This window comes from Gorilla gorilla, chromosome 8 (assembly GCF_029281585.2).
Source record: "Gorilla gorilla gorilla isolate KB3781 chromosome 8, NHGRI_mGorGor1-v2.1_pri, whole genome shotgun sequence".
Classification (NCBI taxonomy): domain Eukaryota; kingdom Metazoa; phylum Chordata; class Mammalia; order Primates; family Hominidae; genus Gorilla; species Gorilla gorilla.
Window position 1 is genome coordinate 9,917,363 of NC_073232.2, and position 24,524 is coordinate 9,941,886.

At 45.1% G+C, this 24,524-nt stretch overlaps 1 protein-coding gene across 3 annotated transcripts in view; it reads left to right on the forward strand.

Annotated features, from left to right (window-relative positions):
- Window positions 1-3,657: 3,657 nt before the first annotated feature.
- The window catches only part of GTPBP4 (GTP binding protein 4), a 35,536-nt gene continuing 14,669 nt past the window's right edge, over window positions 3,658-24,524 (forward strand). The window contains exons 1-8 of one of the 3 annotated variants that reach the window (XM_004048978.5): window positions 3,658-10,002; window positions 13,508-13,678; window positions 16,949-17,052; window positions 17,129-17,265; window positions 18,231-18,331; window positions 20,366-20,458; window positions 22,037-22,228; window positions 22,308-22,373. In XM_004048978.5, the coding sequence (XP_004049026.5) occupies window positions 9,955-10,002; window positions 13,508-13,678; window positions 16,949-17,052; window positions 17,129-17,265; window positions 18,231-18,331; window positions 20,366-20,458; window positions 22,037-22,228; window positions 22,308-22,373 (912 nt within the window). In that variant the 5' untranslated portion in view covers window positions 3,658-9,954. Of the gene's footprint in view, window positions 10,003-10,214; window positions 10,411-13,507; window positions 13,679-16,948; window positions 17,053-17,128; window positions 17,266-18,230; window positions 18,332-20,365; window positions 20,459-22,036; window positions 22,229-22,307; window positions 22,374-24,524 lie in introns of those variants that run through there. The other 2 variants (XM_063709837.1, XM_019034563.4) reach the window with 2 other exon arrangements.

Sequence of the window (24,524 nt, forward strand, 5' to 3'; positions counted from 1 at the left end):
CAATTAGCTTTTGTTAACCATTTTAGGTTTTTTTCCTACTAATTTGGAAGTTATACATTCTGCTTGTGTAGTTATAATCATTAACCTAGGAATTATAACAGGGATACTTAATTTACCAAGTCTGAAGTTCATCAGTACTTTACCCTAGTTCTGAAAATAGGACCTACAACTCTTAACTCTATCCCTTTCTTGATTTATAGGCTTTATTAATTACATGTTAAAATGTAATAAGATATTACTATTGTTTTTTATGCACTTTATTTGTTCCTCATTCTGATCACTTTGCTTCTACTGCAAGTATATTATTTAAACTTTCTTTTAGAAAGGGTTGGCTTATGGTAAGATTTCTCAGTGTTCCTTTGTCTGTAAATGTTTTTCTCCTTGTCCTTAAAGGATATTTTCTCTGGGCATCGAATTTTAGTTTGGCAGCATTGTTTGTTTTCCCTCCCCCCTCATCGTCATATTGAAGATATTCCACTGTCTCCTGTCTCTCAATGTTACTGTTGAGCAGTCAGCTGTCACACTCACTGTTGCTCTTTTGATGGCAATCTGGCTTTTCCTTTCAGTTGCTTTTAACAAATTGTTCTTGTCTTTGGTATTCTGCATTCTGGCTATGATTTCTTATTTATCGTTCTGGTACTTTATCTTTCCTGGAAAAATCTTAGTCTTTATATCTTCAACCATTGCCTCCTTCCCTTGCTCCTTCTCCTGTCCTTCTGGAGTACTTATTGGACAAACATTTGCTCTCAATCCTACCGGTCTTCTCAATCTATTTCAATCTGCTTAAGTTCAGTGTTGTGTGTTTTCCATTTGCCCCTCCAGATTGTGTCTTCCTCTGCCCGGCTCTATGCCCCTGGAAGTTGACTTCTACAGACTGGATGTCCAGGCCCTCTTGCATTCTGGCTGTTGGGTTACTCAAAGGGAGGCCCCAGCAGAATTATAAGGAGGAGAGACTGCTCTGGTTATTAATTTCTCTCACTCCCTTTCTGCAGGGCTGAGGCTTGGTGTCACTGTGTTCCTCTATGGCTATGGCTCCCACCTGGGGCCCTTCTACATGGCTTTAGCATTTGCTAGGTTCTATCATTGCCTTAATCCTCAGTCCTATGAATTGTGATGGCTTCCCACAGTTGCCAGTTAACTGGGTCCTTTGCCATCCTTTGTTGGTTCTTTTAACCCAGCTAACAATTCTGTTAATAGTGTCTTCAGCCAGATGCGGTGGCTGATGCCTGTAATCCCAGCACTTTGGGAGGCTGAGGTGGGTGGATCACGAGGTCAGGAGATTAAGACCATCCTGGCTAACATGGTGAAACCCCGTCTCTACTAAACATACAAAAAATTAGCCGGGTGTGGTGGTGGGCACCTGTAGTCCCAGCTACTCGGGAGGCTGAAGCAGGAGAATGGTGTGAACCCGGGAGGCAGAGCTTGCAGTGAGCTGAGATGGCGCCACTGCACTCCAGCCTGGGCGACAGAGCGAGACTCTGTCTTTACTACCAAGACACAGTGGAGATACAGGCAGCATTGGGTAAACATTCCCATTCCAAAAGGGAGAAATCAGCCTAAAGAAAGGCACTACAGGCCCCAGGCAAACAAAACCTAGCAGGACAGTCATTAAATCTTAAGGCTCCAAAATAACCTCCTTTGACTCCATGTCTCACATCCAGGGCACACTGCTGCAAGGATGGTCTCCCAAGGTCTTGGGCAGCTCTGCCCGTGGCTTTGCAGGGTTTAGCCCCCTGGGCTGCTCTCACCAGTTGGAGTTGAATGCTTGTGGCTTTTCCAGGTGTAGGGTGCAAGCTGCTGGTGGATCTACCATTCTGGTTTCTGGAGGATGATGGTCCCCTTCTCACAGCTCCACTAGGCAGTGCCCCACTGGGGACTCTGTGTGGGGGCTCCAACCTCACATTTCCCCTTGGCACTGCCATGGCAGAGGTTCTCTGTGAGGGCTCTCTCCCTGCACCAGGCTTCTCTGTGCACTCAGAATTTCTCATACATCCTCTGAAATCTAGGCGGAGGCCACCAAGAGTTCTTCATCCTTGCATTCTGTGCACCTGCATGCTTAACAACATGCAGGAGCTGCCAAGGGTTATGTTCTCCAAAGTGGCAGTCCAAGCTGTAACTGGGCCCTTTTGAACCACGGCTGCAGCTAAGCAGCTGAAATGTGGGAAGCAGTGTCCCAAGGCTGTGCAGGGCAATGGATACCCTGGGCCTGACCCGTGAAACCATCCTGCCCTCCTAGGCCTCTGGGCCTATGATGGGAGGGGCTCCTGGGAAGATCTCTGAAATGCCTTCAAGCCTTTTTCCCCATTATCTTGGCTCGCTTTTAGTTATGCAAATATCCCTAGCAAGTGGTCATTCTGCAGCCTGCTTAAGTTCCTCTCCTTAAAAAGCTTTTTCTTTCTGTGCCACATGGCCAGGCTGCAGATTTTCCAAAGTTTTATACTCTGCTTCCTGTTTAAATGTAAGTTCCAACGTTAGGTCATTTCTTTGCTCCCCCATCTGAGGTAAGCTGTTAGAATTAGCCAGGCTATCTCTTGAACACTTTGCTGCTTAGTAATTTCTTCTGCCAGATGACCTAAAGCATCACTTTTTAGTTCAAACTTCCACAGATCCCCAGGGCATGACTAGAATGCAGCCAAGCTCTTTGCTAAGGCATAACAAGGGTGACTTTTGATCCAGTTCCCAATAATTTCCTCATTTCTATCTGAGACCTCAGCAGCCTGGACTTCACTGTCCATATCACTATCAGTATTTTGGTCACAACCACTGAACCAGTCTCTAAGATGTTGTAAGCTTTCCGTCATCATCCTGTCTTCCTCTGAGCCCTCCAAAGTCTTCCAACCTCTGCCTATTACCTAGTTCCAAAGTTATTTTTACGTTTTCAGGTATCTTTATAGCAATGCTCCACTCGTTGGTACCAATTTTCTGTGATCCAAGCACCTCACACGAGGCCCCACCTCCAGCACTGGGGATTACAATTCAATATGAGATTTGGGTGGGAAAAATATCCAAACTATATCACTAAGTAATATTTAGATAACTTTAAAGGGTGTTTAAAACATATTTTAGGTACTTTGTACTTTTGTTTTGTTTTATTTTTTGAGATGGAGTCTCATTCTGTCACCCAGACTGGAGTGTAGTGGTACGATCTCAGCTCACCGCAACCTCTGCTACCCAGGTTCAAGTGATTCTCCTGCTCAGCTTCCAGAGTAGCTGGGATTACAGGCGCCTGCCACCGTGCCCAGCTAATTTTTGTAGTTTTAGTAGATATGGGGTTTCATATCTTGGCCAGGCTGGTCTTGAACTCCTGACCTCATGATCCACCTGCCTCGGCCTCCCAAAGTGCTGGATTACAGGCATGAGCCACCGCACCCAGCCATGTACTGTTTTCAATATGAGACTGTTATTTATCCCTAGCTGACCATGTAAAAGAAACGGCACTTGTTTTAAAATTTGTTATTATGTGTGGAACAGACAATGTCTGAAATTGCCTGAATCCAGCAGCAGGCAGCATGCTTTTAGCATATATGTGCTAATGTGCATATATGTGCTAATCAAAGCTATTCTTTGATTAGCTACTTTTTTTTTTTTGATCTGCTACTTCTTCAACCTTTTTTTTCTTTCTTTCTTTTTTCTTTTTTTTTTTTTTTTTTTGAGATGGAATCTTACTATGTTGCCCAGGCTGGAGTGCAGTGGCACAATCTTGGCTCACTGCAACCTCCTGCCTCAAGCAATTTTCCTGCTTCAGCCTACAGGTGCGTGTAACCATGCCCAACTAGGTTTTGTATTTTTAGTAGAGATGGAGTTTTGCCATGTTGGCCAGGCTGGTCTCGAACTCCTGACCTCCAGTGATCTGCCACCTTGGCCTCCCAAAGTGCTGCGATTACAGGCGTGAGACACTGCGCCCAGCCTCAACCTATAACTTTTTATATTTTAAAAAATAATTTGGACTAGACCACATTTTCTCATGGCAGAGTGGGCCAGTCAAGTAAAAAGGGAAAAAAGAGCAAATTGTGATGAGTTGACAAAATGGAAAACACTATCTAGATAAAGCCACATATAGCAGGCAATAACATATTGCCTCAAAATATGAAATCATGAAGTTTTTACATATATACTTCTAAAATTTACTGTTTAAAGTTATTAAAATTCTGTACGATTCAATTTTCTTCACCAATCACATGGCCTTCCTAGTACTTTCCCATTTTGAATGTGTTTCAACTTCTGTTTATGGAGTATTGGCATGGCAGTCTGCCACAGAAATTTTGAAAATGAGAATAGCTTAAAATAAAAAAGTGGTCTGCATTAATCCCAATGGAAAGCGAGCTATGAAGATGATCAGCTGAAACAGACTATAAGGAGAAAGGAAACAGGATAGGAGTTATTTGCTGGGTAGGGATCATTCACAAGAGTTCTTTCATGTTTTCTTAAGAGTTTGGAATTCCTACTTTGTCAGTCCCCAGGTATACTGATGCTTTAATGGAGTTTTTAAATGAATGAACATTTATGAAGAAAGACCTGCATTAGTCAATATTAGCCTGGGACAGAGGAACAGAAGAGGGGTTATTACCTTTCTCCTTATGTATCGGTCATAGGTTCGGATTTTCTAAACGTTAAGTATTTTGACATTATTCGTTGTACCATATTTGGATTAATTATCAATTGAACACAGATTTAAAGAGCGTCTGCTTTAGATGCCAATGCAGTAGGCATCAGTACTGTTTACAGATAACGCTGTTATTCTCAACTCACTGTCCAGAAATAGGCCCATGGGAGCTGAGACGGAAACATTTGATTGTCAGATTCATTCCCCTTTCCTCAGCACAGCCACTGTCAACCTTTACTCCAGGAGTCTGATCCCTCAGTGACCATCCTGAACAGAGGCCCCTGCTGACCTATGGTGAGTATCTTAACCAGACTGAGTGGCTTAAACAACAGAAAATTTTCTTTTCACAGTTTTGGAGACTGGAAGGTCCAGATCAGGACACCAGCATAGTTGGGTTCTCGTGCAGCCTCTTCCTGGCTTGTGGAAAGCCGCCTTCTCTCTGTGCTCACATGGTCTCTCCTTGGTGCAAGCATGGTGTCTTTTCTCATAAGTGTGCTAATTCCATCAGGAGAGCTCCAGCCTCGTGACCTTTCTGAACCGAATTACCTCCCCGGCTCCATCTCCAAACACCTTAACACTGGGAGACAGGGCTTTCATGTATGAATTTGGGGAGACTTAATTTGGTCCACAGCAGCGGGCGTGGAGCATCAGAGAGAAATAACCGATGCTGAGATTTGGAGACTATTTGTTATCACAGGATAATTTAGACTGTCCAGACACATACATTCTGATAGTGAATATTATCATTTTTATACTTCTATGCTTTTGTGAGGAAATAATATGTTTTTAATTAAAAATAATAGCAGGAAAGGCACTTAGCTTACTATTAGTCTAGAAGTTGGTGGCAGGGCTGGAATTGAAATTTTAAGCCTCCTCCCTCTGGAACACGGAAATTGCTAAAGCATTATGGTTTCCTTGTGCAGACCTTCAAAATCAATTATTAAACTTGTGACAATGACGTCACATCATCAAAGTGAATTTTTTTCACTGTTTTTAACCTGAGGGTCAGACATCACAACCACCTGCTTAACCAGCTTCCAGAAACACTAAGGATTCAGATGTCTGTTGCAACACGAAACTTGTCTTTGCTTATCTCGAGTATCTTTTTGGGTACAGCACAGAATGCTAATCTTAAGAAATTCTGCCTGCAGATATTTAGAATCATTTGGAAATTGATCATACAAGCATAAGTACATGCATTCCAAATACGTGTATGATTATTATCACAAATCTTCTCTAGGAAAAGAGATCGCAAGATTTCCATTAAACCTAAAATTGTTCCTTTATGGAACAGCAGAATGCAAAGAATGTTTTTAACAGTGTGTCAATAGAATGACTCGTACTCAACCCATAGAAACACCCCTTATCAGCAGCTCTGACGTGAGCAAGGGCAGAAGTTCATTAGCACAGGTGCCTGTCATGATCCACGCACAGGAATGGAATTCTCACAGAAGAAACACAACCTGTCCGCATATGCAAACAATGCTTTAGTGAAACACAGGTGCTGGGGGATTATTGACAGCATATGACCGCAAGTGCAATCCATCATGTACCTCCATTTAAATACCAAACAATTCATGACCAGCCTGGACAACATGGCGAAATCTCCCCTCTACTAAAAAATACAAAAAGTAGCCAGGTGTGGTGGCATGCACCTGTAGTCCCAGCTACTCGGGAGGCTGAGGCACTTAAATCTGAGAATTGCTTAAACCTGGGAGGTGGAGGTTGCAGTGAGCCAAGATCACACCATTGCACTCCAGCCTAGGTGACAGAGTGAGACCCTGTCTCATAAATAAACAAACAAACAAATACCAAACAAGGTAATAACTCTAAAGAGGTCAAGAACAAAGCCACTCTCGGCTGGCAGTGCAAAAGGAGAGTGGCTTTGGAGTTCCATGCGCCCTGAACCCACCTCGTTGTGTCTCTCCAGCTGTGTAACGGTGAGCAAGCACTCAACCACCTCAAAGCCAGCACTCTTGTCTGTGAAACAGAGACAATCACACCCACCTCACTATGCTGTCCCGAGAAGAAAGCAAGTGACCTGGCATGTGGTGGAGGCTCCCTGCATTGCAGTTGTTGAGGTTCAACGATAATTTAATGAATAGAACAAAAGTTTAGCAAATATTATTGTAACTAAGCAGCTAATAAGAACATAGATAATACATAATAATGCATAATTAATAATACACAATCTCTTTGCTCACTTATTAATGCCTGTAGAATAGGGTTAGTGAAAAGCTAAAATAATTCACATAAAGTATTTTTAACATGCCTGGTAGATAGTAAGTGAGCAAAGAGTGAAGAAACAGAGGCTTGGGGAAGCTGAGACATTTTCCCAGGATCACAGCGGGTGGAGCTGTATCTCAGAAATGAAGCTCACACTCTTAACTCACTGTGTAATTCTGCAGAGAATGTCAGGCTGCACCTTTGGCCCGGAGGGTGGCTCTCATGCCATTGCTGCCTTCCACAAAGGAGGTGTTTCCTTAGACCTCCCTGTTGACAGCTTTCCTCTTTATGGCACAGTGTGGAGTTCTGACTCACTTCAGGGTTGTGCAGAGGGGGTCTGACAGTACTATAATTCAGTAGGACTACTTGAGTATTGCAGAAGCCAGATTCCAACCGCTACAGCCCCTACGACATCAGGAACTTACTCAAGCCAACATTCAATCAACGGAGTTCCACAGTCACTGTGAATGCTCTTGGCAGTGCTGCCTGAGGTGAGGGATGGCAAAAAAGTAAGACACAGTTCCTGTCCACGAAGAGCTGGCTACTTCTTTTGGAAACAAGATGTACACAAGGAAGCATCTAGGTACAAAGCAGCATGTGACTCGTTCTGAATGAGTTCCTGTGGGGATCCAGGGAAGTGGCCGACGGGCCCAATGGAGCACTCATAGGACCCTCTAAGACCGGATGCCTACTGATGGCTAATCCCCATGTAAAGGCTCCTTTCAGGCAGGAAGTTCAGTTCTGCAAAATGTACCTTTCATCCATCAGAATTACAGCAACGAGAAGGTAAAACAGAAAAGACCAAGCCCACAAAATAAAAAGGTCTGAAAAACAAAGCTTTTTACTGAGAAGTGCCTCGCAGTCAGAAGCTTTGCAGAGTACCCTTGAGAGCATCCTTTACTACAGCTGAGAAGTACCTTTCTCTGTCACAAGATACACACTCAGAGGCGTCCTGGTAGCTGGAACCTGTTAACGCAGTCAGGAACTGGCAATGTGCCTCGTACTGCAGGCAGCATTTGCGACACTCCTTAGAAAAGGCCTTTAGAGTTTGGCTTCCCCAGAGAAGCCCAGAAGTTTATGATAAAGAAGCTTGCTCCTAGTGGTGTAGAACACATACTTGCCCCCCAAGAAGCTATACTCTGCCACAAAATCACAAGAACAGGCAAGGATGTTGATTCTCATCAACACACACATGGTGTAAGATGCTTGGTACCTTATCATTGTTATAGCTCTGGGCCCGTGATGAGTCATTATGGTTGTGCATTCACAGACATGCCTTTGTAGCTGAACAAGTTAAAAGCAGGTGGCTCATGCCTGTAATCTCAGCACTTTGGGAGGCCAAGGCGGGTGGATCACTTGACGTCAGGGTTTGAGACCAGCCTGGCTAATATGGTAAAACCCTGTCTCTACTAAAAATACAAAATATTAGCCGGGAGTGGTGGCAGGTGCCTGTAATCCCAGCTACTTGGGAGGCTGAGGCAGGAGAATGGCTTGAACTCTGGAGGCGGAGGTTGCAGTGAGCTGAGATCGCGCCACTGCGCTCCAGCCTGCGCGACAGAGTGAGATTCCGTCTCAAAAAAAAAAAAAAAAAAAAAAAGAATTAAAGAAAGGATGTTTGCCCATCTGAAGCAAAGTATTGACTGGACTTATCTAAATACCGGATTACAAGAAAAAGAGGAACTGGCTATATCAGAGTGAGAGAAAGTGGGAGAGGTTGAGGAAACATACAAGAACCTAAAAGAAAGGGCAGTAAGTATGAGCATAGCTTTGCTAATCTCGGAAATGGTGGCCAGAACTGTCCTGTGGTTTAGCAAATGATCATAGCCAGCAAATCCTAATTACCCCAGAAGCTTCCTTTAGAAGTGCCACAAAGATGTAGGAGGTATGCTTATCCGCCTTGTGACACAAAAATGGAAGCATAGTTAATAGATGAGAAAAGCATGACCCAGAATGATTTTCAATATTGGAATGCTGGGAATTTATGAGAGGTATTTTCGCGTAAGAATAATAGGACTTGCTGAAAAGGATTGGGGGGGGTGGGGGCATCCCAGATGCGTGAGAAGCAGTATAGCTAATGGTTAGAAGCAGGTTTGCTGGAGCCAGGCTGCCTGGGTTCAAAGCCCACCTCTGCTGCCTGTTAGCTTGGTAGCTGTACAACCACGGGGTGCTTTCGAGCCTCGTGTGCCCTTGTTTCCCCACGCACTTCATGAGGCTGTTGCAGAAATTAAACGAGTTAATATATAGTCAACAGCTCTGAACACTGCTTGACTGAGTCAGCCCTACCTAACGTTTAATTTAAGGGATGTGGCCCTGGGTTCCCAAAGGGAGCGGCCACTCTATTCACAAACATTAAAGCAGTAAAGGCTCCATCCTCATCAACCTTCTCCTCAGTTGGACCCCACAGGACTGTCTCTCGCAACTGTTCCCTTGACTCTCCTAAGGCACTGCGCGGAACCAGCTGCACTTCTTTTGCCTTAGATCAGGCTTTCCCTTCTCCGCCCGTTTTGGGATTTAACAAGCACGAGAAAGCAGCGCTGCAGGGAAGCTGCGAGGGCCTCCTCACCACGGCCCGGGATCAAGTCCCACGCGCGAGGCCGCGGTGGGGGCGTCATCTGCTCCACACCCAGAGCCTGGGCACGCCCCGCACGCGCGGCTTCCTCCTCCTCTGCGGGGCTCGCCGCGACCCAGGACCCCCAGACTCCCGGATCCCCTAGACCCTCTGGACTCCTAAGCCCCGCAACTCCCAAATCCCAAGACCCCGGACCCTCGAACCCTGGCCCAGGACGGGTGGCTGGGGGCCTGAACCCGCTCCAGAAACCTGCAGGGCAGTCTGTCGGAAACCCCCGCTTTACTCAGCAGGAATTTAGTCTCCGCGCTCCCCCTAAAACCCGGGCGTCCTCTCCTCCGTACCCTCGCTCCTGGGGCCCCCACACGCCCTCCGTGGCGGACCTCCAGGCCTGGCGGGTGCGCTGTGCGACGCGGAAAGCGCCGTAGAGCACGCAGAACTCGTTTGGCTGAGCTCCCGGAAGTGACGTACCTCAAGCGCCCGACAGTGGAAGTCCCACCTGCGCCCGACGGCGGAAGTTCCGCGAGTGCCAAGTACCCGCGTGCATACGGCTGCCGGCATGGCGCATTACAACTTCAAGAAAATTCCGGTGGTGCCGTCCGCCAAGGTAGGCGGCTCCGGGAGGGCCATTGCGACTTTCGCCTTCTCCTTAGCTGGGTCCCCGGGGAGGGTCCGGGCCTGTAGCCGTGGGAGAGCGGTCGCCTTCCGCTCGCCCATCCCCCGCTCCTGGGCCCGACCGTCTCGCTGCGTACTCGGGATCATTTTCCCTCCCCCAGCAGAATCCGGGGTCCACCAGAGATCGGATCCCCCAGAGACCGGGGCCCACCTAAGACCGTGGTCCACCCAAAGACTGAGGGCCCCCAGAGATCCGGGTACACCCAGAGTGTACACCCCGGGTGACGATGTGGGCGAGTGGAGGGGACCCCGACATGTGAGGGAGGAAGCGTTCCATGGTCCGTGATGAGCCTTCGGATTCTGGGTTTGGCGTAGCCCCCTCCGCTCTCAGGAATCCTGGGTTCGTTGTTCTTGTGATTTAACGTTTCTTAATTTTTAAGTCATTCTCTTTCACTGTTAGATTTGGGAATACCTGTTCCTTTTCAGACCATAGTAGGCCCAGACTAAATTTTTACAGCGTTGGTTGGTGTGGCAAGAATGAGTCAACAAGTGTTGAGTATTGGGACTTTTTTTTTTTTGAGACAGAGTTTTTCGCTCTTGTTTCCCAGGCTGGAGCGCGGTCTCGGCTCTCTGCAACCTCCACCTCCCGCGTTCAAGCGATTCTCCTGCTTCAGCCTCCCGAGTAACAGGGATTACAGTCGTGCACCACCACACCCAGCTAATTTTCGTATTTTTAGTAGAGACGGGGTTTCACCACGTTGGCCAAGCTGGCCTCGAACTCCTGATCCCGGGTGATCCTCCCTCCCCGGCCTCCCAAAGTGCTGGGATTACAGGCGTGAGCCACCGCGCCCGGCCCTAGTATTAGGACTTTTAAGAAGTCACATTTTTATGTAGTGAACATTCGATTTGGGTCGCAATTACACAGACATTGACGGGCAACTCGAGCCTCCCAGGGACTCCTGCACGAGAGGGAGTTACTGAAGTCCCTGCAGAGTGACTGTTTTCCCCTCGTCAGTGCCTCCTTTTCTTCAAGTCTCAAGGACGGGATGAGCTTGCCTTAGAAAGCTTTGTGGGAGTCTCGTATTTTACCTTCATAGCAAAAGTTGTTTCCCCACTTCTCTCCACCATTTCTTATTTCTTCCTGATAGTTGTTCTGGCACATCTCTTGATCGATTGTAGTATTTTCTTTCTTTCTTTTTGAGATGGAGTCTCGCTCTGTTGGCCAGGTTGGAGCGCAGTGGTGTGATCCTGGCTGACTGCAGCCACCGCCTCCCAGGTTCAAGTGATTTTCCTGCCTCAGCCTCCCGAGTAGCTGGGACTACAGGCATGCGCCACCAGGCCTGGCTAATTTTTGTATTTTCAGTAGAAGTGGAGTTTCACCATGTTGGCCAGACTGGTCTTGAACTCCTAATCTCATGTGATCCACTTGCCTCAGCCTCCCAAAGTGTTGGGATTACAGGCATGAGCTACTGCGCCCAGCCAGATTGTAGTATTTTCGAGTGCAGGAGTCATGTCTTATTTGTATTTTTGGTCAACCATCTTTCAGGTTTGTTGAAGGAATTTGCTCTTTGGATTATATGAACTTTGTTCATGTTATTGACTTATGTGGAGAACTTTAGAATATATTATACACCATCCGTCTTCTGTTCTGTGGAGTGAGATTTATATTTTTTAGAGAACAGATGACTTATCTAAAAGATGGGTGATGGTAATTGTTTGGTGATTGGAAGTAAAAAAAAAAAAATCACATCAGGAAAGTGTGGTATTCAGTTCATTCTAGAAGATGTTGAGTGAGTGCCTGTTCTGTGCATCGGGTACTGTGTTACAAAAATGCATTAGATAAAATATGTGCCTCTTTGGAAGTCATTTTCAAGAGAGGTAAGTCGAGGCTGGGTGCGGTGGCTCACGCCTGTAATCCCAGCACTTTGGGAGGCCGAGGCGGGCAAATCACGAGGTCAGGAGATCGAGACCATCCTGGCTAACACGGTGAAACCCCGTCTCTACTAAAAATACAGAAAAATTAGCCGGGCGTGGTGGCGGGCGCCTGTAGTCCCAGCTGCTGGGGAGGCTGAGGCAGGAGAATGGCGTGAACCCAGGAGGCAGAGCTTGCAGTGAGCCGAGATCGCGCCACTGCACTCCAGCCTGGGCAACAGAGCAAGACTCCATCTCAAAAAAAAAAAAAAAGGGGGTAAGTCACATCTTATATGACGATATTAGAAATAAAACATTGTTATCATGGAGGACACACATGGATTGGGAGAGGAGAAGAGTGTGGTTAGCTGTGGTAAGTTGGAGAGTCAGGGGGAACCTTATGAAGTAGGTAACCTTTGACTTGGTCCCCCTTCAGGATGTGTGAAGGCCATTAGGTGCAGAAGAACGTAGAGAAGATCTTGTGTGGGCCCAGAGGGGAGACCGTGTGTGCCCCTCATAGTACTTGGCAGACTGTTGTGACCACCCGTTTACTTGTCTCACTTGTAGGCCCAGAGGGGAGACTGCGCGTGCCCCTCATAGTACAATACTTGGCAGACTTTGTGCCCACCTGTTTACCTGAATTCCGTGAAGGAAGGGACAGTATCTTGTTCATTATCTTCAGCACCCAAGTATCCCTAACAACCTTTGTATGAAATAATATTGAGTTAATCAAATTGTTGAATTAATCAAAGCTTTCAAGAAAAAAGATCAAGTAATATTGTGTGGCTAGATACATTGGATTTAGGAATCCTGGGGATCGGATCCTTATTAAAGAGAAGTGCTGACTCTTTGCACTGGGTAACTCATGCAAAAATCCTTCATCTCCTCAAATAGTTCCCTTCCATCTCTTTGGAAATTATAAACAGTGGATTTTAGTTTTCATTTTATGTACTTTCAAAGTCAAAGGTATGCATAAACAAATGGGAGGATTGTTTCTTTTTCTCAACTATTCTAATTTATGGTTTGAGTTCTCTGATTATTTAAGTTTCAAAGATTCTTAGGTGTTTGGAAATTAAGATAGCATCAAGAAAGTATGGTGTAAAATTTATCTTCGCCATGTGTTTCAAGATGAACAAGGTTGTACATAAAACGTTTAGTAAATTTTTGTAATTTAAAATATGTAGTACTGTAAGATATTAGTGTTTTAAGAAGGTTTCAGGGCCGGGCGTGGTGGCTCACGCCTGTAATCCCAGCACTTTGGGAGGCTGAGGCAGGTGGATCACGAGGTCAGGATATCAAGACCATCCTGGCTAACATGGTGAAACCCCATCTCTACTAAAAATGCAAAAAATTAGCTGGGTGTGGTGGCACGCGCCTGTAGTCCCAGCTACTCCGGAGGCTGAGGCAGGAGAATGGCATGAACCTGGCAGGCGGAGCTTGCAGTGAGCCGAGATCGCGCCACTGCACTCCAGCCTGGGCGACAGAGCGAGACTCTGTCTCAAAAAAAAAAAAAAGAAAGGTTTCAAATAAATGGCTCAAAAGTAGACCCTTTTGATGTAATTATGTTTTATTTTCTTTAATTGCAGGACTTTATAGACCTCACGTTGTCGAAGACTCAACGAAAGACTCCAACCGTTATTCATAAACATTACCAAATACATCGCATTAGACATTTTTACATGAGAAAAGTCAAATTTACTCAACAGAATTACCATGATAGACTTTCACAAATTCTAACAGATTTCCCTAAATTGGATGTAAGTGACTTGGGGGACTTCTGTGGTTATGTAAATATGAGCTTTCAGAGAACCAGTGTTTAACCAGTTTGGTGTACTCATTTGACAGAAAAGGAAACAAAATAATTGACTTAGGTTACTCAGTAAGTTAGTGGCAAAGAACTAATTTGTTGAATTTATAAAAGTGAGAACAGAATTTGGGTTTTTTGATTCCCTAGTATTCTTTCCTTCCTCCAGCCAAACCCCATCTCAGGAGGCCCGAAGCTGTCTTCTCAGGCTTTCTGTGTAAACCCTGGGCTTGCAGGTGCCAACCCAAGTGTTAATGGTAGCTGTGGGTTATGAACACAGAAGCTAGCAGCTCACTGGTTGTCTGGGCTTCATCTCCTCCACCTTCTTTCCAAGGGTTTTTTTTTTCCTCTGGGCTCAGCTTGGGTCAGTGGCGTAAGATCCACCACTGTTTGTGATCTTGTTGCTTCATCAGCTGATGACAGTGAGTTCAGCACTGACTGTTTTCTTCTTTGGCAAGAAGAGATCACATGGGAGCTGTGACTTTTGAATGAAGCCAGAAACCTCGAGCTCCTTTCTCTGCTGCACATTGCAGTTTGCCTGTTTCTTTTTTTCTTTTTTTTTGGGGGGACTGAGTCTCACTCTGTTGCCCAGGCTGGAGTGCAGTGGTGTGATCTCAGCCCGCTGAAGTCTCTACCTCCTGGATTCAAGCAATGCTTGTGCTTCAGCCTCCCGCGTAGCTGGGATTACAGGTGCTCACCACCACGCCTGACTAATTTTTGTATTTTTAGTAGAGACGGGGTTTCACCATGTTGGCCAGGCTGGTCTTGAACTCCTGACCTCAAATGATCTACCTGCCTCAGCCTCCCAAAGTGCTGGGATTACAGGCGTGAGCCACCATGCCCGGCCTGCCTGTTTCTTTAGCTGTAGAAAAGCAAGAGCAGAAACTGCCTGGCAAACTAACAAAGCTTTATGACACCACGTGTGGGGTAATGTGGTTGCAAGGTTAATTGATGTTGTGAAGGGCGTGGGGATCAGCAGTATAGTCTCAAAGCCTAAATCCGCCATTGCCCCAGAATAGTCCCTGAAGGCAGGTGTAGGCAGAGAGAAACGTTTGGCTTCTGTGACAGTACTTCATATTTAAATAAGTTATAATGGCTTTTTTTTTTTAAGCCAGAGTATCGCAATCTCAGCTCACTGCAACCTCCACCTCCCAGGTTCAAGCGATTCTCCTGCCTCAGCCTCCCAAGTAGCTGAGATTACAGGTGCCCGCCACCACCCCCGGCTAGTTTTTTATTTTTAGTAGAGACAGGGTTTCACCATGTTGGCCAGGCTTGTCTCGAACTCCTGACCTCAGGTGATCCGCCCGCCTTGGCCTCCCAAAGTGCTGGGATTACAGGTGTGAGCCACTGCACCTGTCCAATAATGGCTTATTTTTAAAATACAGAAGTGCTTAAAATACAAAAATTCTTGCCAAAGGACAGACACTTAGGTTGTATCTAGCTAGGATTTGACACAGTTGCTCAGTAGATGTTTGTTGAATGAGTGAATGGTTTCTTGGGAAAGGTCAGGTAGTAGAGAGTACCTGGGAGTGAAGAAAGTGATTTAAGAATGAGATTTTTGTTTGTTTGTTTGTTTTGAGACAGAGTCTTGCTCTGTTGTCCAGGCTGGAGTAAAATGGCATGATCTCAGCTCACTGTAACCTCTTCCTCCCAGGTTCAAGCGATTCTCCAACCTCAGCCTCCCGAGTAGCTGGGATTACAGGCATGTGCCACTACACCCGGCTAATTTTTGTGTTTTTTTAGTAGAGACAAGGTTTCTCCATGTTGGCCAGGCTGGTCTTGAACTCCTGACCTCAGGTGATCCGCCTGCCTTGGCCTCCCAAAGTGCTGGGATTACAGACATAAGCCACGGTGCCTGGCCAAGAGTGAGATTATTCTTAACTGATTTGATATTAGGAAATATTTGATTTTAGCCAACAACATACTTTGATCTACTTAGTATCAGATTTTTGTGGTTCTTTTTAAGAAGTTTTGTCTTTTTCATCCTCAGTGTTATAGCCATCAGAGGTAGGAGAGTTCAAATGTATTAACATTCTATTACTCCTTTTAAAGCCAGGACTAGTTATCTGAGAACAGCTTCAGAGTGGAGGGTTAGATATTAAGTTGTCATTCACTGAATGCTTATTGTCTGTCAGGTACTGTTTTGAGCACTAGGAATCCAGAAGTGGTAAAGGTTCCTGCTCTCATTCTGGTGGAGAAAAGACAGTAAATAGTGTGTCAGATGAATGCAGTGAAGCCATGGAAGGGAGTAGGGAGTATCTGTGCGGGGAGAGGGTGTCAGGCCTGTAGTCAAAGAAGCAGCAGGTGCAGGAGACCCAGGAGGTGGGGCGGGGTAGGGAGGTGAACACTGGGACATGGGATTGGAGGTGGTAGTCAAGGGTCGAGTTTATATGCACTGGTGAGATATCTCAGGAGATGCTGGCCTGGTGATTTAAAATGCATTAGTAAAATGTAGACGACATTTAAATCTATCTGAGATCACCTTGGAAGGGAATGTAGGAAGAAGGGTGCTGTGGGGAGCATGAATGTTTGGGGTAGAGCTGTGAGCACTAGCCAGCACAGGACTTAGAGGGGTCAGACTCTCCACCTAGAAGCTGTGAGGAAAATACCGCAGGCAGGATGCATGGCCAGCCTGCAGCGCTTCAAGAGGTCTGTGAGATAAAAACTGAGAATTGGTCATTGGGAGGTCCTTGGTGAGCTTGTAGGCTATTTAGATGGAGTGGCGGACACAGAATTCTGGAGAGAGTGGGTTCAAGAGGGGAAGGAGAGGAGAGACACAGTGTCTCTTGGGAGCAAAGAGAGGGAATTGGAAGGATTTTGGGGCTATGGGAATTTTTAATTTTTTTTCCTAAAGATTGAGAAATAACAGCAAATTTTTAGGCTGATGGGAATAGTCAGGTGGAGGGAAGAATTTCTAGTGCTGAGTTCCTGAGCACCAGGAAGGGTACATGCAGGGTCGGGGGCTGGTCATTGCTGGGTCCCACAGCTCCACCACTGCACTGAGAGCAAGGTGGGTGGGAGCCGTGAGCATTGGCACCCGCATCCCTTCTGATGCCTGTTTTCTCAGAGGACTAAATAGACAGGGCCCCTGGCCAGGAGAGGGAACTGGGGAGGAGACACTGCAGGCTTGGAGGGAGAGGCAAAGAAATTGTTCTTCAAGTGGTAGGGATGAAAAACTGCTGGCCCCAAGTGACCATGGTGTGCTTTTGTTTGTTTGTTACAGGATATTCATCCGTTCTATGCTGATTTGATGAATATTCTCTACGACAAGGATCATTACAAGTTGGCTCTGGGGCAAATAAATACTGCCAAAAATTTAGTGGACAAGTAAGGTACTTTTTTCTGTAGTGTCTTTTAAGTTATCGAAAGTGGGAAAAAAACTAATATTTTTTATTTTTTACAGTGTTGCTAAAGATTATGTGCGACTGATGAAGTACGGTGACTCTCTCTACCGCTGCAAACAGCTGAAGCGTGCGGCCCTGGGACGAATGTGCACAGTGATCAAGAGGCAGAAGCAGAGTTTGGAGTATTTGGAGCAAGGTGCTTGTCACGCATCCGCGGGAACCGTGCTAGCATCCTGCTGAGAGGATGCGTCCTTGTTGAGGACTTGAGATGTCTGTTTTTGTTGTATTTTGGAGATTTCAGGGTCAGTTATTCTTCCTAGCTTTGCCTATGAGAAACAGTAATAGGCTGGTTTTTATTGAAAATAAATACTTACAAATCAATATTACTGATAAGAAAATTTATATATTTCATATTTAATAGGTAAGGCATAGACAAAAAAGTCATGAGAAAATACTGAAAAGTATAAAAACTGAGGTGGCTCATAGTTTATTATTGACTTTTTTATTTTTAAAAATACTTGTATTTAATAGGACTTTCTGAATTAATGTAGTAGGATTCTATTGAAACAATTACTTGCTTATTGTGTGTATTCTTACATGACAAATTATTTTGACTCATTCGGTTTTGTTTTCCCTCCTGCATCTTAGAAATAATTTTTAACAAAATTTGTGATACTTGGATGCTTTGCAGGTGCTTTGCTACAGATCTGTGTGGTCTTCATGATGGCCGGGGTGCCACCCTGGAGCCGTGTTTGTTACAGATGAGGTGGCAGAATGGCAGTAACCCATGTTGTAGCCCAAACGGCATGGCCTGCAGGCTTCAAAGTGCACTGGTTCCCTAATGTCATCTTGCTAATGAGAATTGTCTGGACACTGCCAGACATGCTGTTGGCCCCACCTTTCACCTAATGAATTAAAACATGGGCCTAGGAGGGCTGAGGAATATGATTCTTACTAGAGCCAAACTTGGGAAATAACAATTGAATATACTATGTGTATACTATTACTTTCTGCAACTATTTTCTCCATCACTTTTGCATTACAAAAGTTGGAGTAAGATTAATATCACCACAGGCCTGGACTGTAACTAAGTTGAAAAGAAAATTTAAAGCAAATCTTAAACTTTGAGTTTCTTAATTTTTCAATTTGAACTTTTCCTAGTGCGTCAGCATTTATCCCGTTTGCCAACCATTGATCCGAATACCAGGACCCTGCTTTTGTGTGGGTACCCAAATGTTGGGAAGTCCAGCTTCATCAACAAGGTTGGTCTGGTTTTTATCGTAAAGCAAATCATCTGACTATTTTACGTCAGTGTTACTGTATTCTGACGGCGTGGGATTCAGGACGGCCTTGTAGGTCCGTGTTACTGTATTCTGACTGCGTGGGATTCAGGATGGCCTTGTAGGTCCGTGTTACTGTATTCTGAGGGCGTGGGATTCAGGATGGCCTTGTTGGTCAGTGTTACTGTATTCTGACGGCGTGGGATTCAGGATGGCCTTGTTGGTCAGTGTTACTGTATTCTGACGGCGTGGGATTCAGGACGGCCTTGTAGGTCAGTGTTACTGTATTCTGACTGCGTGGGATTCAGGATGGCCTTGTAGGTCCGTGTTACTGTATTCTGAGGGCGTGGGATTCAGGATGGCCTTGTTGGTCAGTGTTACTGTATTCTGAGGGCGTGGGATTCAGGATGGCCTTGTAGGTCAGTGTTACTGTATTCTGACTGCGTGGGATTCAGGATGGCCTTGGTAATAATTTCGGCCTCCGAGTTGGTCCTTGAGTAAACACTGCCCTGGTCTGCAGGAGTTCCTGGTGCCTGAGCATGCCGAGCTCCTTGGTAAGGATTGACTTTGTCTGTATCTGCATTTATATTACTATTGCAGAAGCCATTACTTTTTGTTCTTGTGTGTGTCCTATAATTTCTAAGGAATTTGAGACATGTAAGTGCATTTTTGTTGACAACTGGGGAGGTTTTCTTGGGTGTTGTTGGCCTGTCCTGGAGTGGCTATGCCAGCGGGGCTCCGGTGGCAGGTGACACTCACCCAGCTGGGGTCTTCCCGTCTGCAGCTGCATCTGAGTGATCTGTTACCTTGGTTGCTGTGTCAGCTTTCACATGAAATCGTATGTGGTCTAGTAGAGGGACGGTGCCGAGTCGCTCTTTCTCTGGGTGAGCTCACTGACTAGGATAAGCGTAACATTTAAGGGACTCGGTCATTTTGTGCTTCAGGAAAATTTGGCTGAGTTTCAGGGACTCAGGAAGAGGCAAAGCAACATTTAAAATGTGAATTTACAACCAGCAACAGCTCATGTGCCAAGAAAATTGTCAAATTTTATGGCTTACTCAGTGCCAAGATCACTTTATTTTTAATTTAAAAAATTTTTTTCTTTCTTTTTGTTGAAACTTTTTCTTTTTGAGACGGGGTCTCGCTCTGTTGCCCAGGCTGAAGTGCAGTGGTGCAGACATGGCTCGCTGCAGCCTCAACCTTCCGGGCCCAAACAGTCCTCCCACCTCAGTCACCCAAGTAGCTGGACCACAGGTGCAAGCCACCGCACCTGTTTAATTTTTTTATTTTTTGTGGAGATGGAGTCTCACTGTGTTCCCCAGGCTGATCTCAAACTCCCGAGCTCAAGCCATCCTCCTGCCTCAGCCTCCTGAAGTGCTGGGATTACAGGCGTGAACCACTCCACCCTACCTTAAGATCACTTTTGCTTTGAAATAGATTTGTGAGTTTTATTTTGTCTACAGGTTGCTGTGACATGGTGACCAGCAAAGCTCTGCAGGGTCCTTGCTGATTTTTCAAATGCTTGTCAGCTCTGAACCTGCCCTGAGCTCTGAGCCAGTGCTCTGTGGCTGATTTGGTGGCCACTGGACCAGGTGGCTTTTTAAATTGCAGTTTAATTCAGCAAAATGAAAATTTCAACTCCTCAGTCACATGAGCCACATACTGAAAGTTCATTAGCAGTGCGTGACTGGTGGCCCGGTTTGGACAGTGCAGACAGAACATGCCTGTCATCATAAAGAGCTCTGCGGGCATTGCAGGCGGTGGGGCAGGACGTGGGAGGGTGAGGGGAGGTGGTGGCTGTCCTCCAAATGCCAGCCCTCAACGCTGTCCTAGTACCCCAGTCCTTGGCCTGGTGGTGCAAAGGGAGAGGTACCAGGCTCCTGTTCGATGCAGTTTTATCATGTGAGGTTTCGTCTATGGTTTTTTTCCTACCCAAAATCAGGCTTGTTAAAACACACAGATCCCACGTGTACACAGAGGAAATGAGGTGATTCTGAAAGTTCTCACTTGTTCCAGGTGACGAGAGCAGACGTGGATGTCCAGCCCTATGCGTTCACAACCAAGTCTCTGTTTGTTGGGCACATGGATTATAAGTATCTACGTTGGCAGGTGAGAGTCTTGTCTTTATTTTTATTTATTCATTTATTTTGAGTTGGAGTCTCACTCTTGTTGCCCAGGCTGGAGTGCAGTGGCATGATCTCAGTCCACTGCAACGTTCACCTCCCAGGTTCAAGTGATTCTCCTGCCTCAGCCTTTCGAGTAGCAGGGATTACAGGTGCGCACCACCACGACCGGCCAATTTTTGTGTTTTTTTAGTAGAGAGGGGGTTTCACCACGTTGGCCAGGCTGGTCTTGAACTCCTGACTTCAGGTGATCTGCCCGCCTTGGCCTCCCAAAGTGCTAGGATTACAGGTGTGAGTCACACTGCACCTGGCAAGAGTCTTGTCTTTAAACAGAACAAATATCTTGGTTTATCAAGAACTTGAAATTTCTCCATCATCATAAAGAAAACTCGTCTGAGCTCTGGGGATGCATAAGAACAGGTTGCATGTCTCTGATATAATTCAGGGGAGGCAGCCAGCTGCCAGTGTGGATTTCTGCATTTTGTTAACATCAAATGAAATTATCTTTGTGTCATTTCTAACTCTGTTATCAGAAATGGCATATATACAGTTTAAAAGCGTGAAGCAGGCTGGGCACAGTGGTTCACACCTGTAATCCCAACACTTTGGGAGGCCAAGGCAGGCAGCTAACCTGAGGTCAGAAGTTCGAGATTGGCCTGGCCAACATGGCAAAACCCCATCTCTACTAAAAATACAAAAATTAGCTGGACGTGGTGGTGGGTGCCTGTAATCCCAGCTACTTGGAAGGCTGAGGCTGGAGAATCGCTTGAACCCAGAAGGCAGGGGTTGCAGTGAGCCGAGATTGTGCCGTTGCACTCCAGCCTGGGCGACAGGAGCGAAACTCTGTCTCAAAAAAAATAAATACAAAGCAAGAAGCAATGTTTCCACACTCTAATTTTATAAATTGTGAAGAAAGTAATTCCTAAGACATGGGAGGGTTCTCAGTTATCCGAGTTTTTGTGTTTTATGATGTCGCTGGTAAAAAGAGGAGTCATTTCTCTCAACATCATGGTTAGCATTTGTTTGAGCTCTGCAGGGTTCCTCCTCCCTTTTTTGATGTTTAAATAGTATGTACTTTTCTGTCACTGCTTTATTTTGTGGTATTCAGTTTGAGAGACCTACTTTTTTTTTTTTTTTTTTGAGATGGAGTCTCTTGTCACCCAGGCTGGAGTGCAGTGTTGCTATCTTGGCTCGCTGCAAGCTCCGCCTCCCCGGTTCACGCCATTCTCCTACCTCAGCCTCTCGAGTAGCTGGAACTACAGGTGCCCGCCACCACGCCCAGCTAATTTTTTGTACTTTTAGTAGAGATGGGGTTTTGCCATGTGAGCCAGGATGGTCTCGATCTCCTGACCTCGTAATCCACCCGCCTCGGCCTCCCAGAGTGCTGGGATTACAGGTGTGAGCCAGCGCACCCAGCCCTACTTTTTTTTTTTTTTTTTTTTTACTACAATTCTCCTGTAAGATTATTAGGTCTGGTTGGGTGTGTGTGAGTGACTTCTGGGATGTGCTGGACAAGAAGCTTGTGGGTGAGTGTGCTTTCAGTGACAAGGTCTGGCTGTGTTAGGTTGTAGACACTCCTGGGATCCTGGACCACCCTCTGGAGGATAGGAACACCATTGAGATGCAGGCCATCACTGCCCTGGCCCACCTCCGTGCTGCGGTCCTGTATGTGATGGATTTGTCTGAGCAGTGTGGGCATGGGCTGAGGGAGCAGCTAGAACTCTTCCAGAACATCAGACCTCTCTTCATCAACAAGGTGTGTGTGGTCACTCATGTTTTGCTTCATATCCTGCAGTACGAGAATAATGATTTCGTTATTTTTCTTCCTTGCCTAGCCTCTCATAGTTGTAGCCAACAAATGTGATGTGAAGAGAATAGCTGAACTTTCTGAAGATGATCAGGTAAATCACGTTAATGTTTTGAATATTTCTTACTTACCAATTCTCAATTCTCATCTCAGACAACCAAAGTTTAGATGAAGGAATTTTAGCAATACTAGTCCACAATTGTATTTTATAGTTGAGATAATATCCTCAGTGGTTTAGTGAAAAGACATAATAAAAACTTAGTTATTGGCAAACTAAAACGAAAACATAAGTTTCTGGATTCTTTGTTCTTGAGTGTGTAGAAGCATCTGTATTTGATGGGTTGGACTTTTGGAAAATGTGATTACTTAGGAGAGAACTGTTGGAGAAGGGTGCTCACAGGTGTTACTTCATAAAACAGGTTCTGTGATTAAATGAGTTTGGAGACTAATGATTGAGTGAAGGAGAAGGAGGATCTTGGAATTTGGGCTTTCTGGATCTGGATCTATGAGTGAGACGTGCCTGCTAGCTTTCTCCAAGAGGCAGGCAGTATTGTTGGACATAATTTTTCAAACTAATTGAATCCTACAACCTTTTTAATAGGCATCCTTCACGATAAATGCTTTTAGAAGCGTGCACTGGTGGAGTGGCTTTCAAATTGTGGTCCTGGCCCAGCAATGTCAGCATCACCTTCTTAATTTCTTCCTTAATTTCCTCATTGATCCATTGGTCATTCTGGGACATGTTTATAATTCCCATGGGTTTTTTTTTTTTTTTTTTTTTTTTTAAACAGTTTTGAAAGTTTCTCTTGGTATTGATTTCTAGTTTTATTCCACTGTGGTCTGAAAAGATACTTGGCAATTTTTAAAAATTGATGAGATTTGTTTTGTGGCCTAACATATGGTCTATCCTGGAGAATGTTTCATGGACTGAGGAGAGGAATGTGTATTATGCAGCGGTTGGATGACATGTTCTGTAGATGTTCGGTCTACAGTGCACTTTTTTTTTTTTTTTGATTTTTTTTTTTGAGATGGAGTCTCGCTCTGTCGCTGAGGCTGGAGTGCAGTGGCACAGTCTCGGCTCACTGCAGCCTCCACCTCTGAGGTTCAAGTGATTCTCCTGCCTCAGCCTCCTGAGTAGCTGGGATTACAGGCGTGCGCCACCACACCGAGCTAATTTTTTGTATTTTTAGTAGAGAGGGTTTTACCATGTCGGCCAGGGTGGTCTCGAATTTATGACCTCAAGTGATCCGCCCACCTTGGCCTCCCAGAGTGTTGGGATTATAGGCGTGAGCCACTGTGCCTGGCCTACAGTGCACTTTAAATCCAGTATTTGTTGATTCTTTTTTGCCTAGGATCTGTCTAATGTTGCGAGTCTGATGTTGATGTCCCCAAATATTATTGACCCCTTTTATTATTATATAATGACCTTCTTGTCTCTTTTTGTTTTTGACTTAAAATCTGCTTTATCTGATAGAAGTATAGCTATTCCTACTTGCTTTTAGTTTCCATCTGTGTAGAATATCTTTTTGCATCTCTTCGTTTTCAGTCTATGTGTGTCTTAATGTCTTTACAGGTTAAGTGAATTTCTTGGATACTTTTTCATGTTTTCATGATAGTGATTATTGTCTTCGCTTCCAGATGTACGACTTTCTTAAGTATATCTTGTAAGGCTGGTCTAGTAGTGACGAATTCTCTGTTTTTGCTTTTCTTGGAAAGAATTTATTTCTCCCTTATTTCTGAAGGAGAGCTTTGCTGGATGTAATATAGTTGGCTGGCAGTCTTCTTTTTTTTCTTCAACACTTTGAATATATATCATCCCATTCTCTCCTGGTGTGCAAGGTTTCTGCAAAGAAATCTGCTGTTAGTCTAATGGGGATTTTCTTATATGTGACTTCAAGCTTTTCTCTAGCTGTTTTTAGAATTTCCTTTCTATTTGACTTTTGACAGTTTGACTATAATGTGCCTTGGGGAAGACCTTTCTGGGCTGACTCTATTTGGGAATCCTTGAACTTCCTGGTTTTAGATGTCTATACCTCTCCCCAGTCTTGGAAAGTTTTCAGCTATCTCATTAAGTAGGTTACTAAGCCTTTTCCCTTCTCTTCTCCTTCTTGAACTCCCATAATGCCAGCATGTATTCACTTAATGTTGTCCCATAAATCTTATAGGCTTCCTTCATTCTTTTTCATTCTTCCTGCTTTTTTTCTCTCTGACTAGGTAGTTTCAAATGACAGAGATTTTTTTCTGC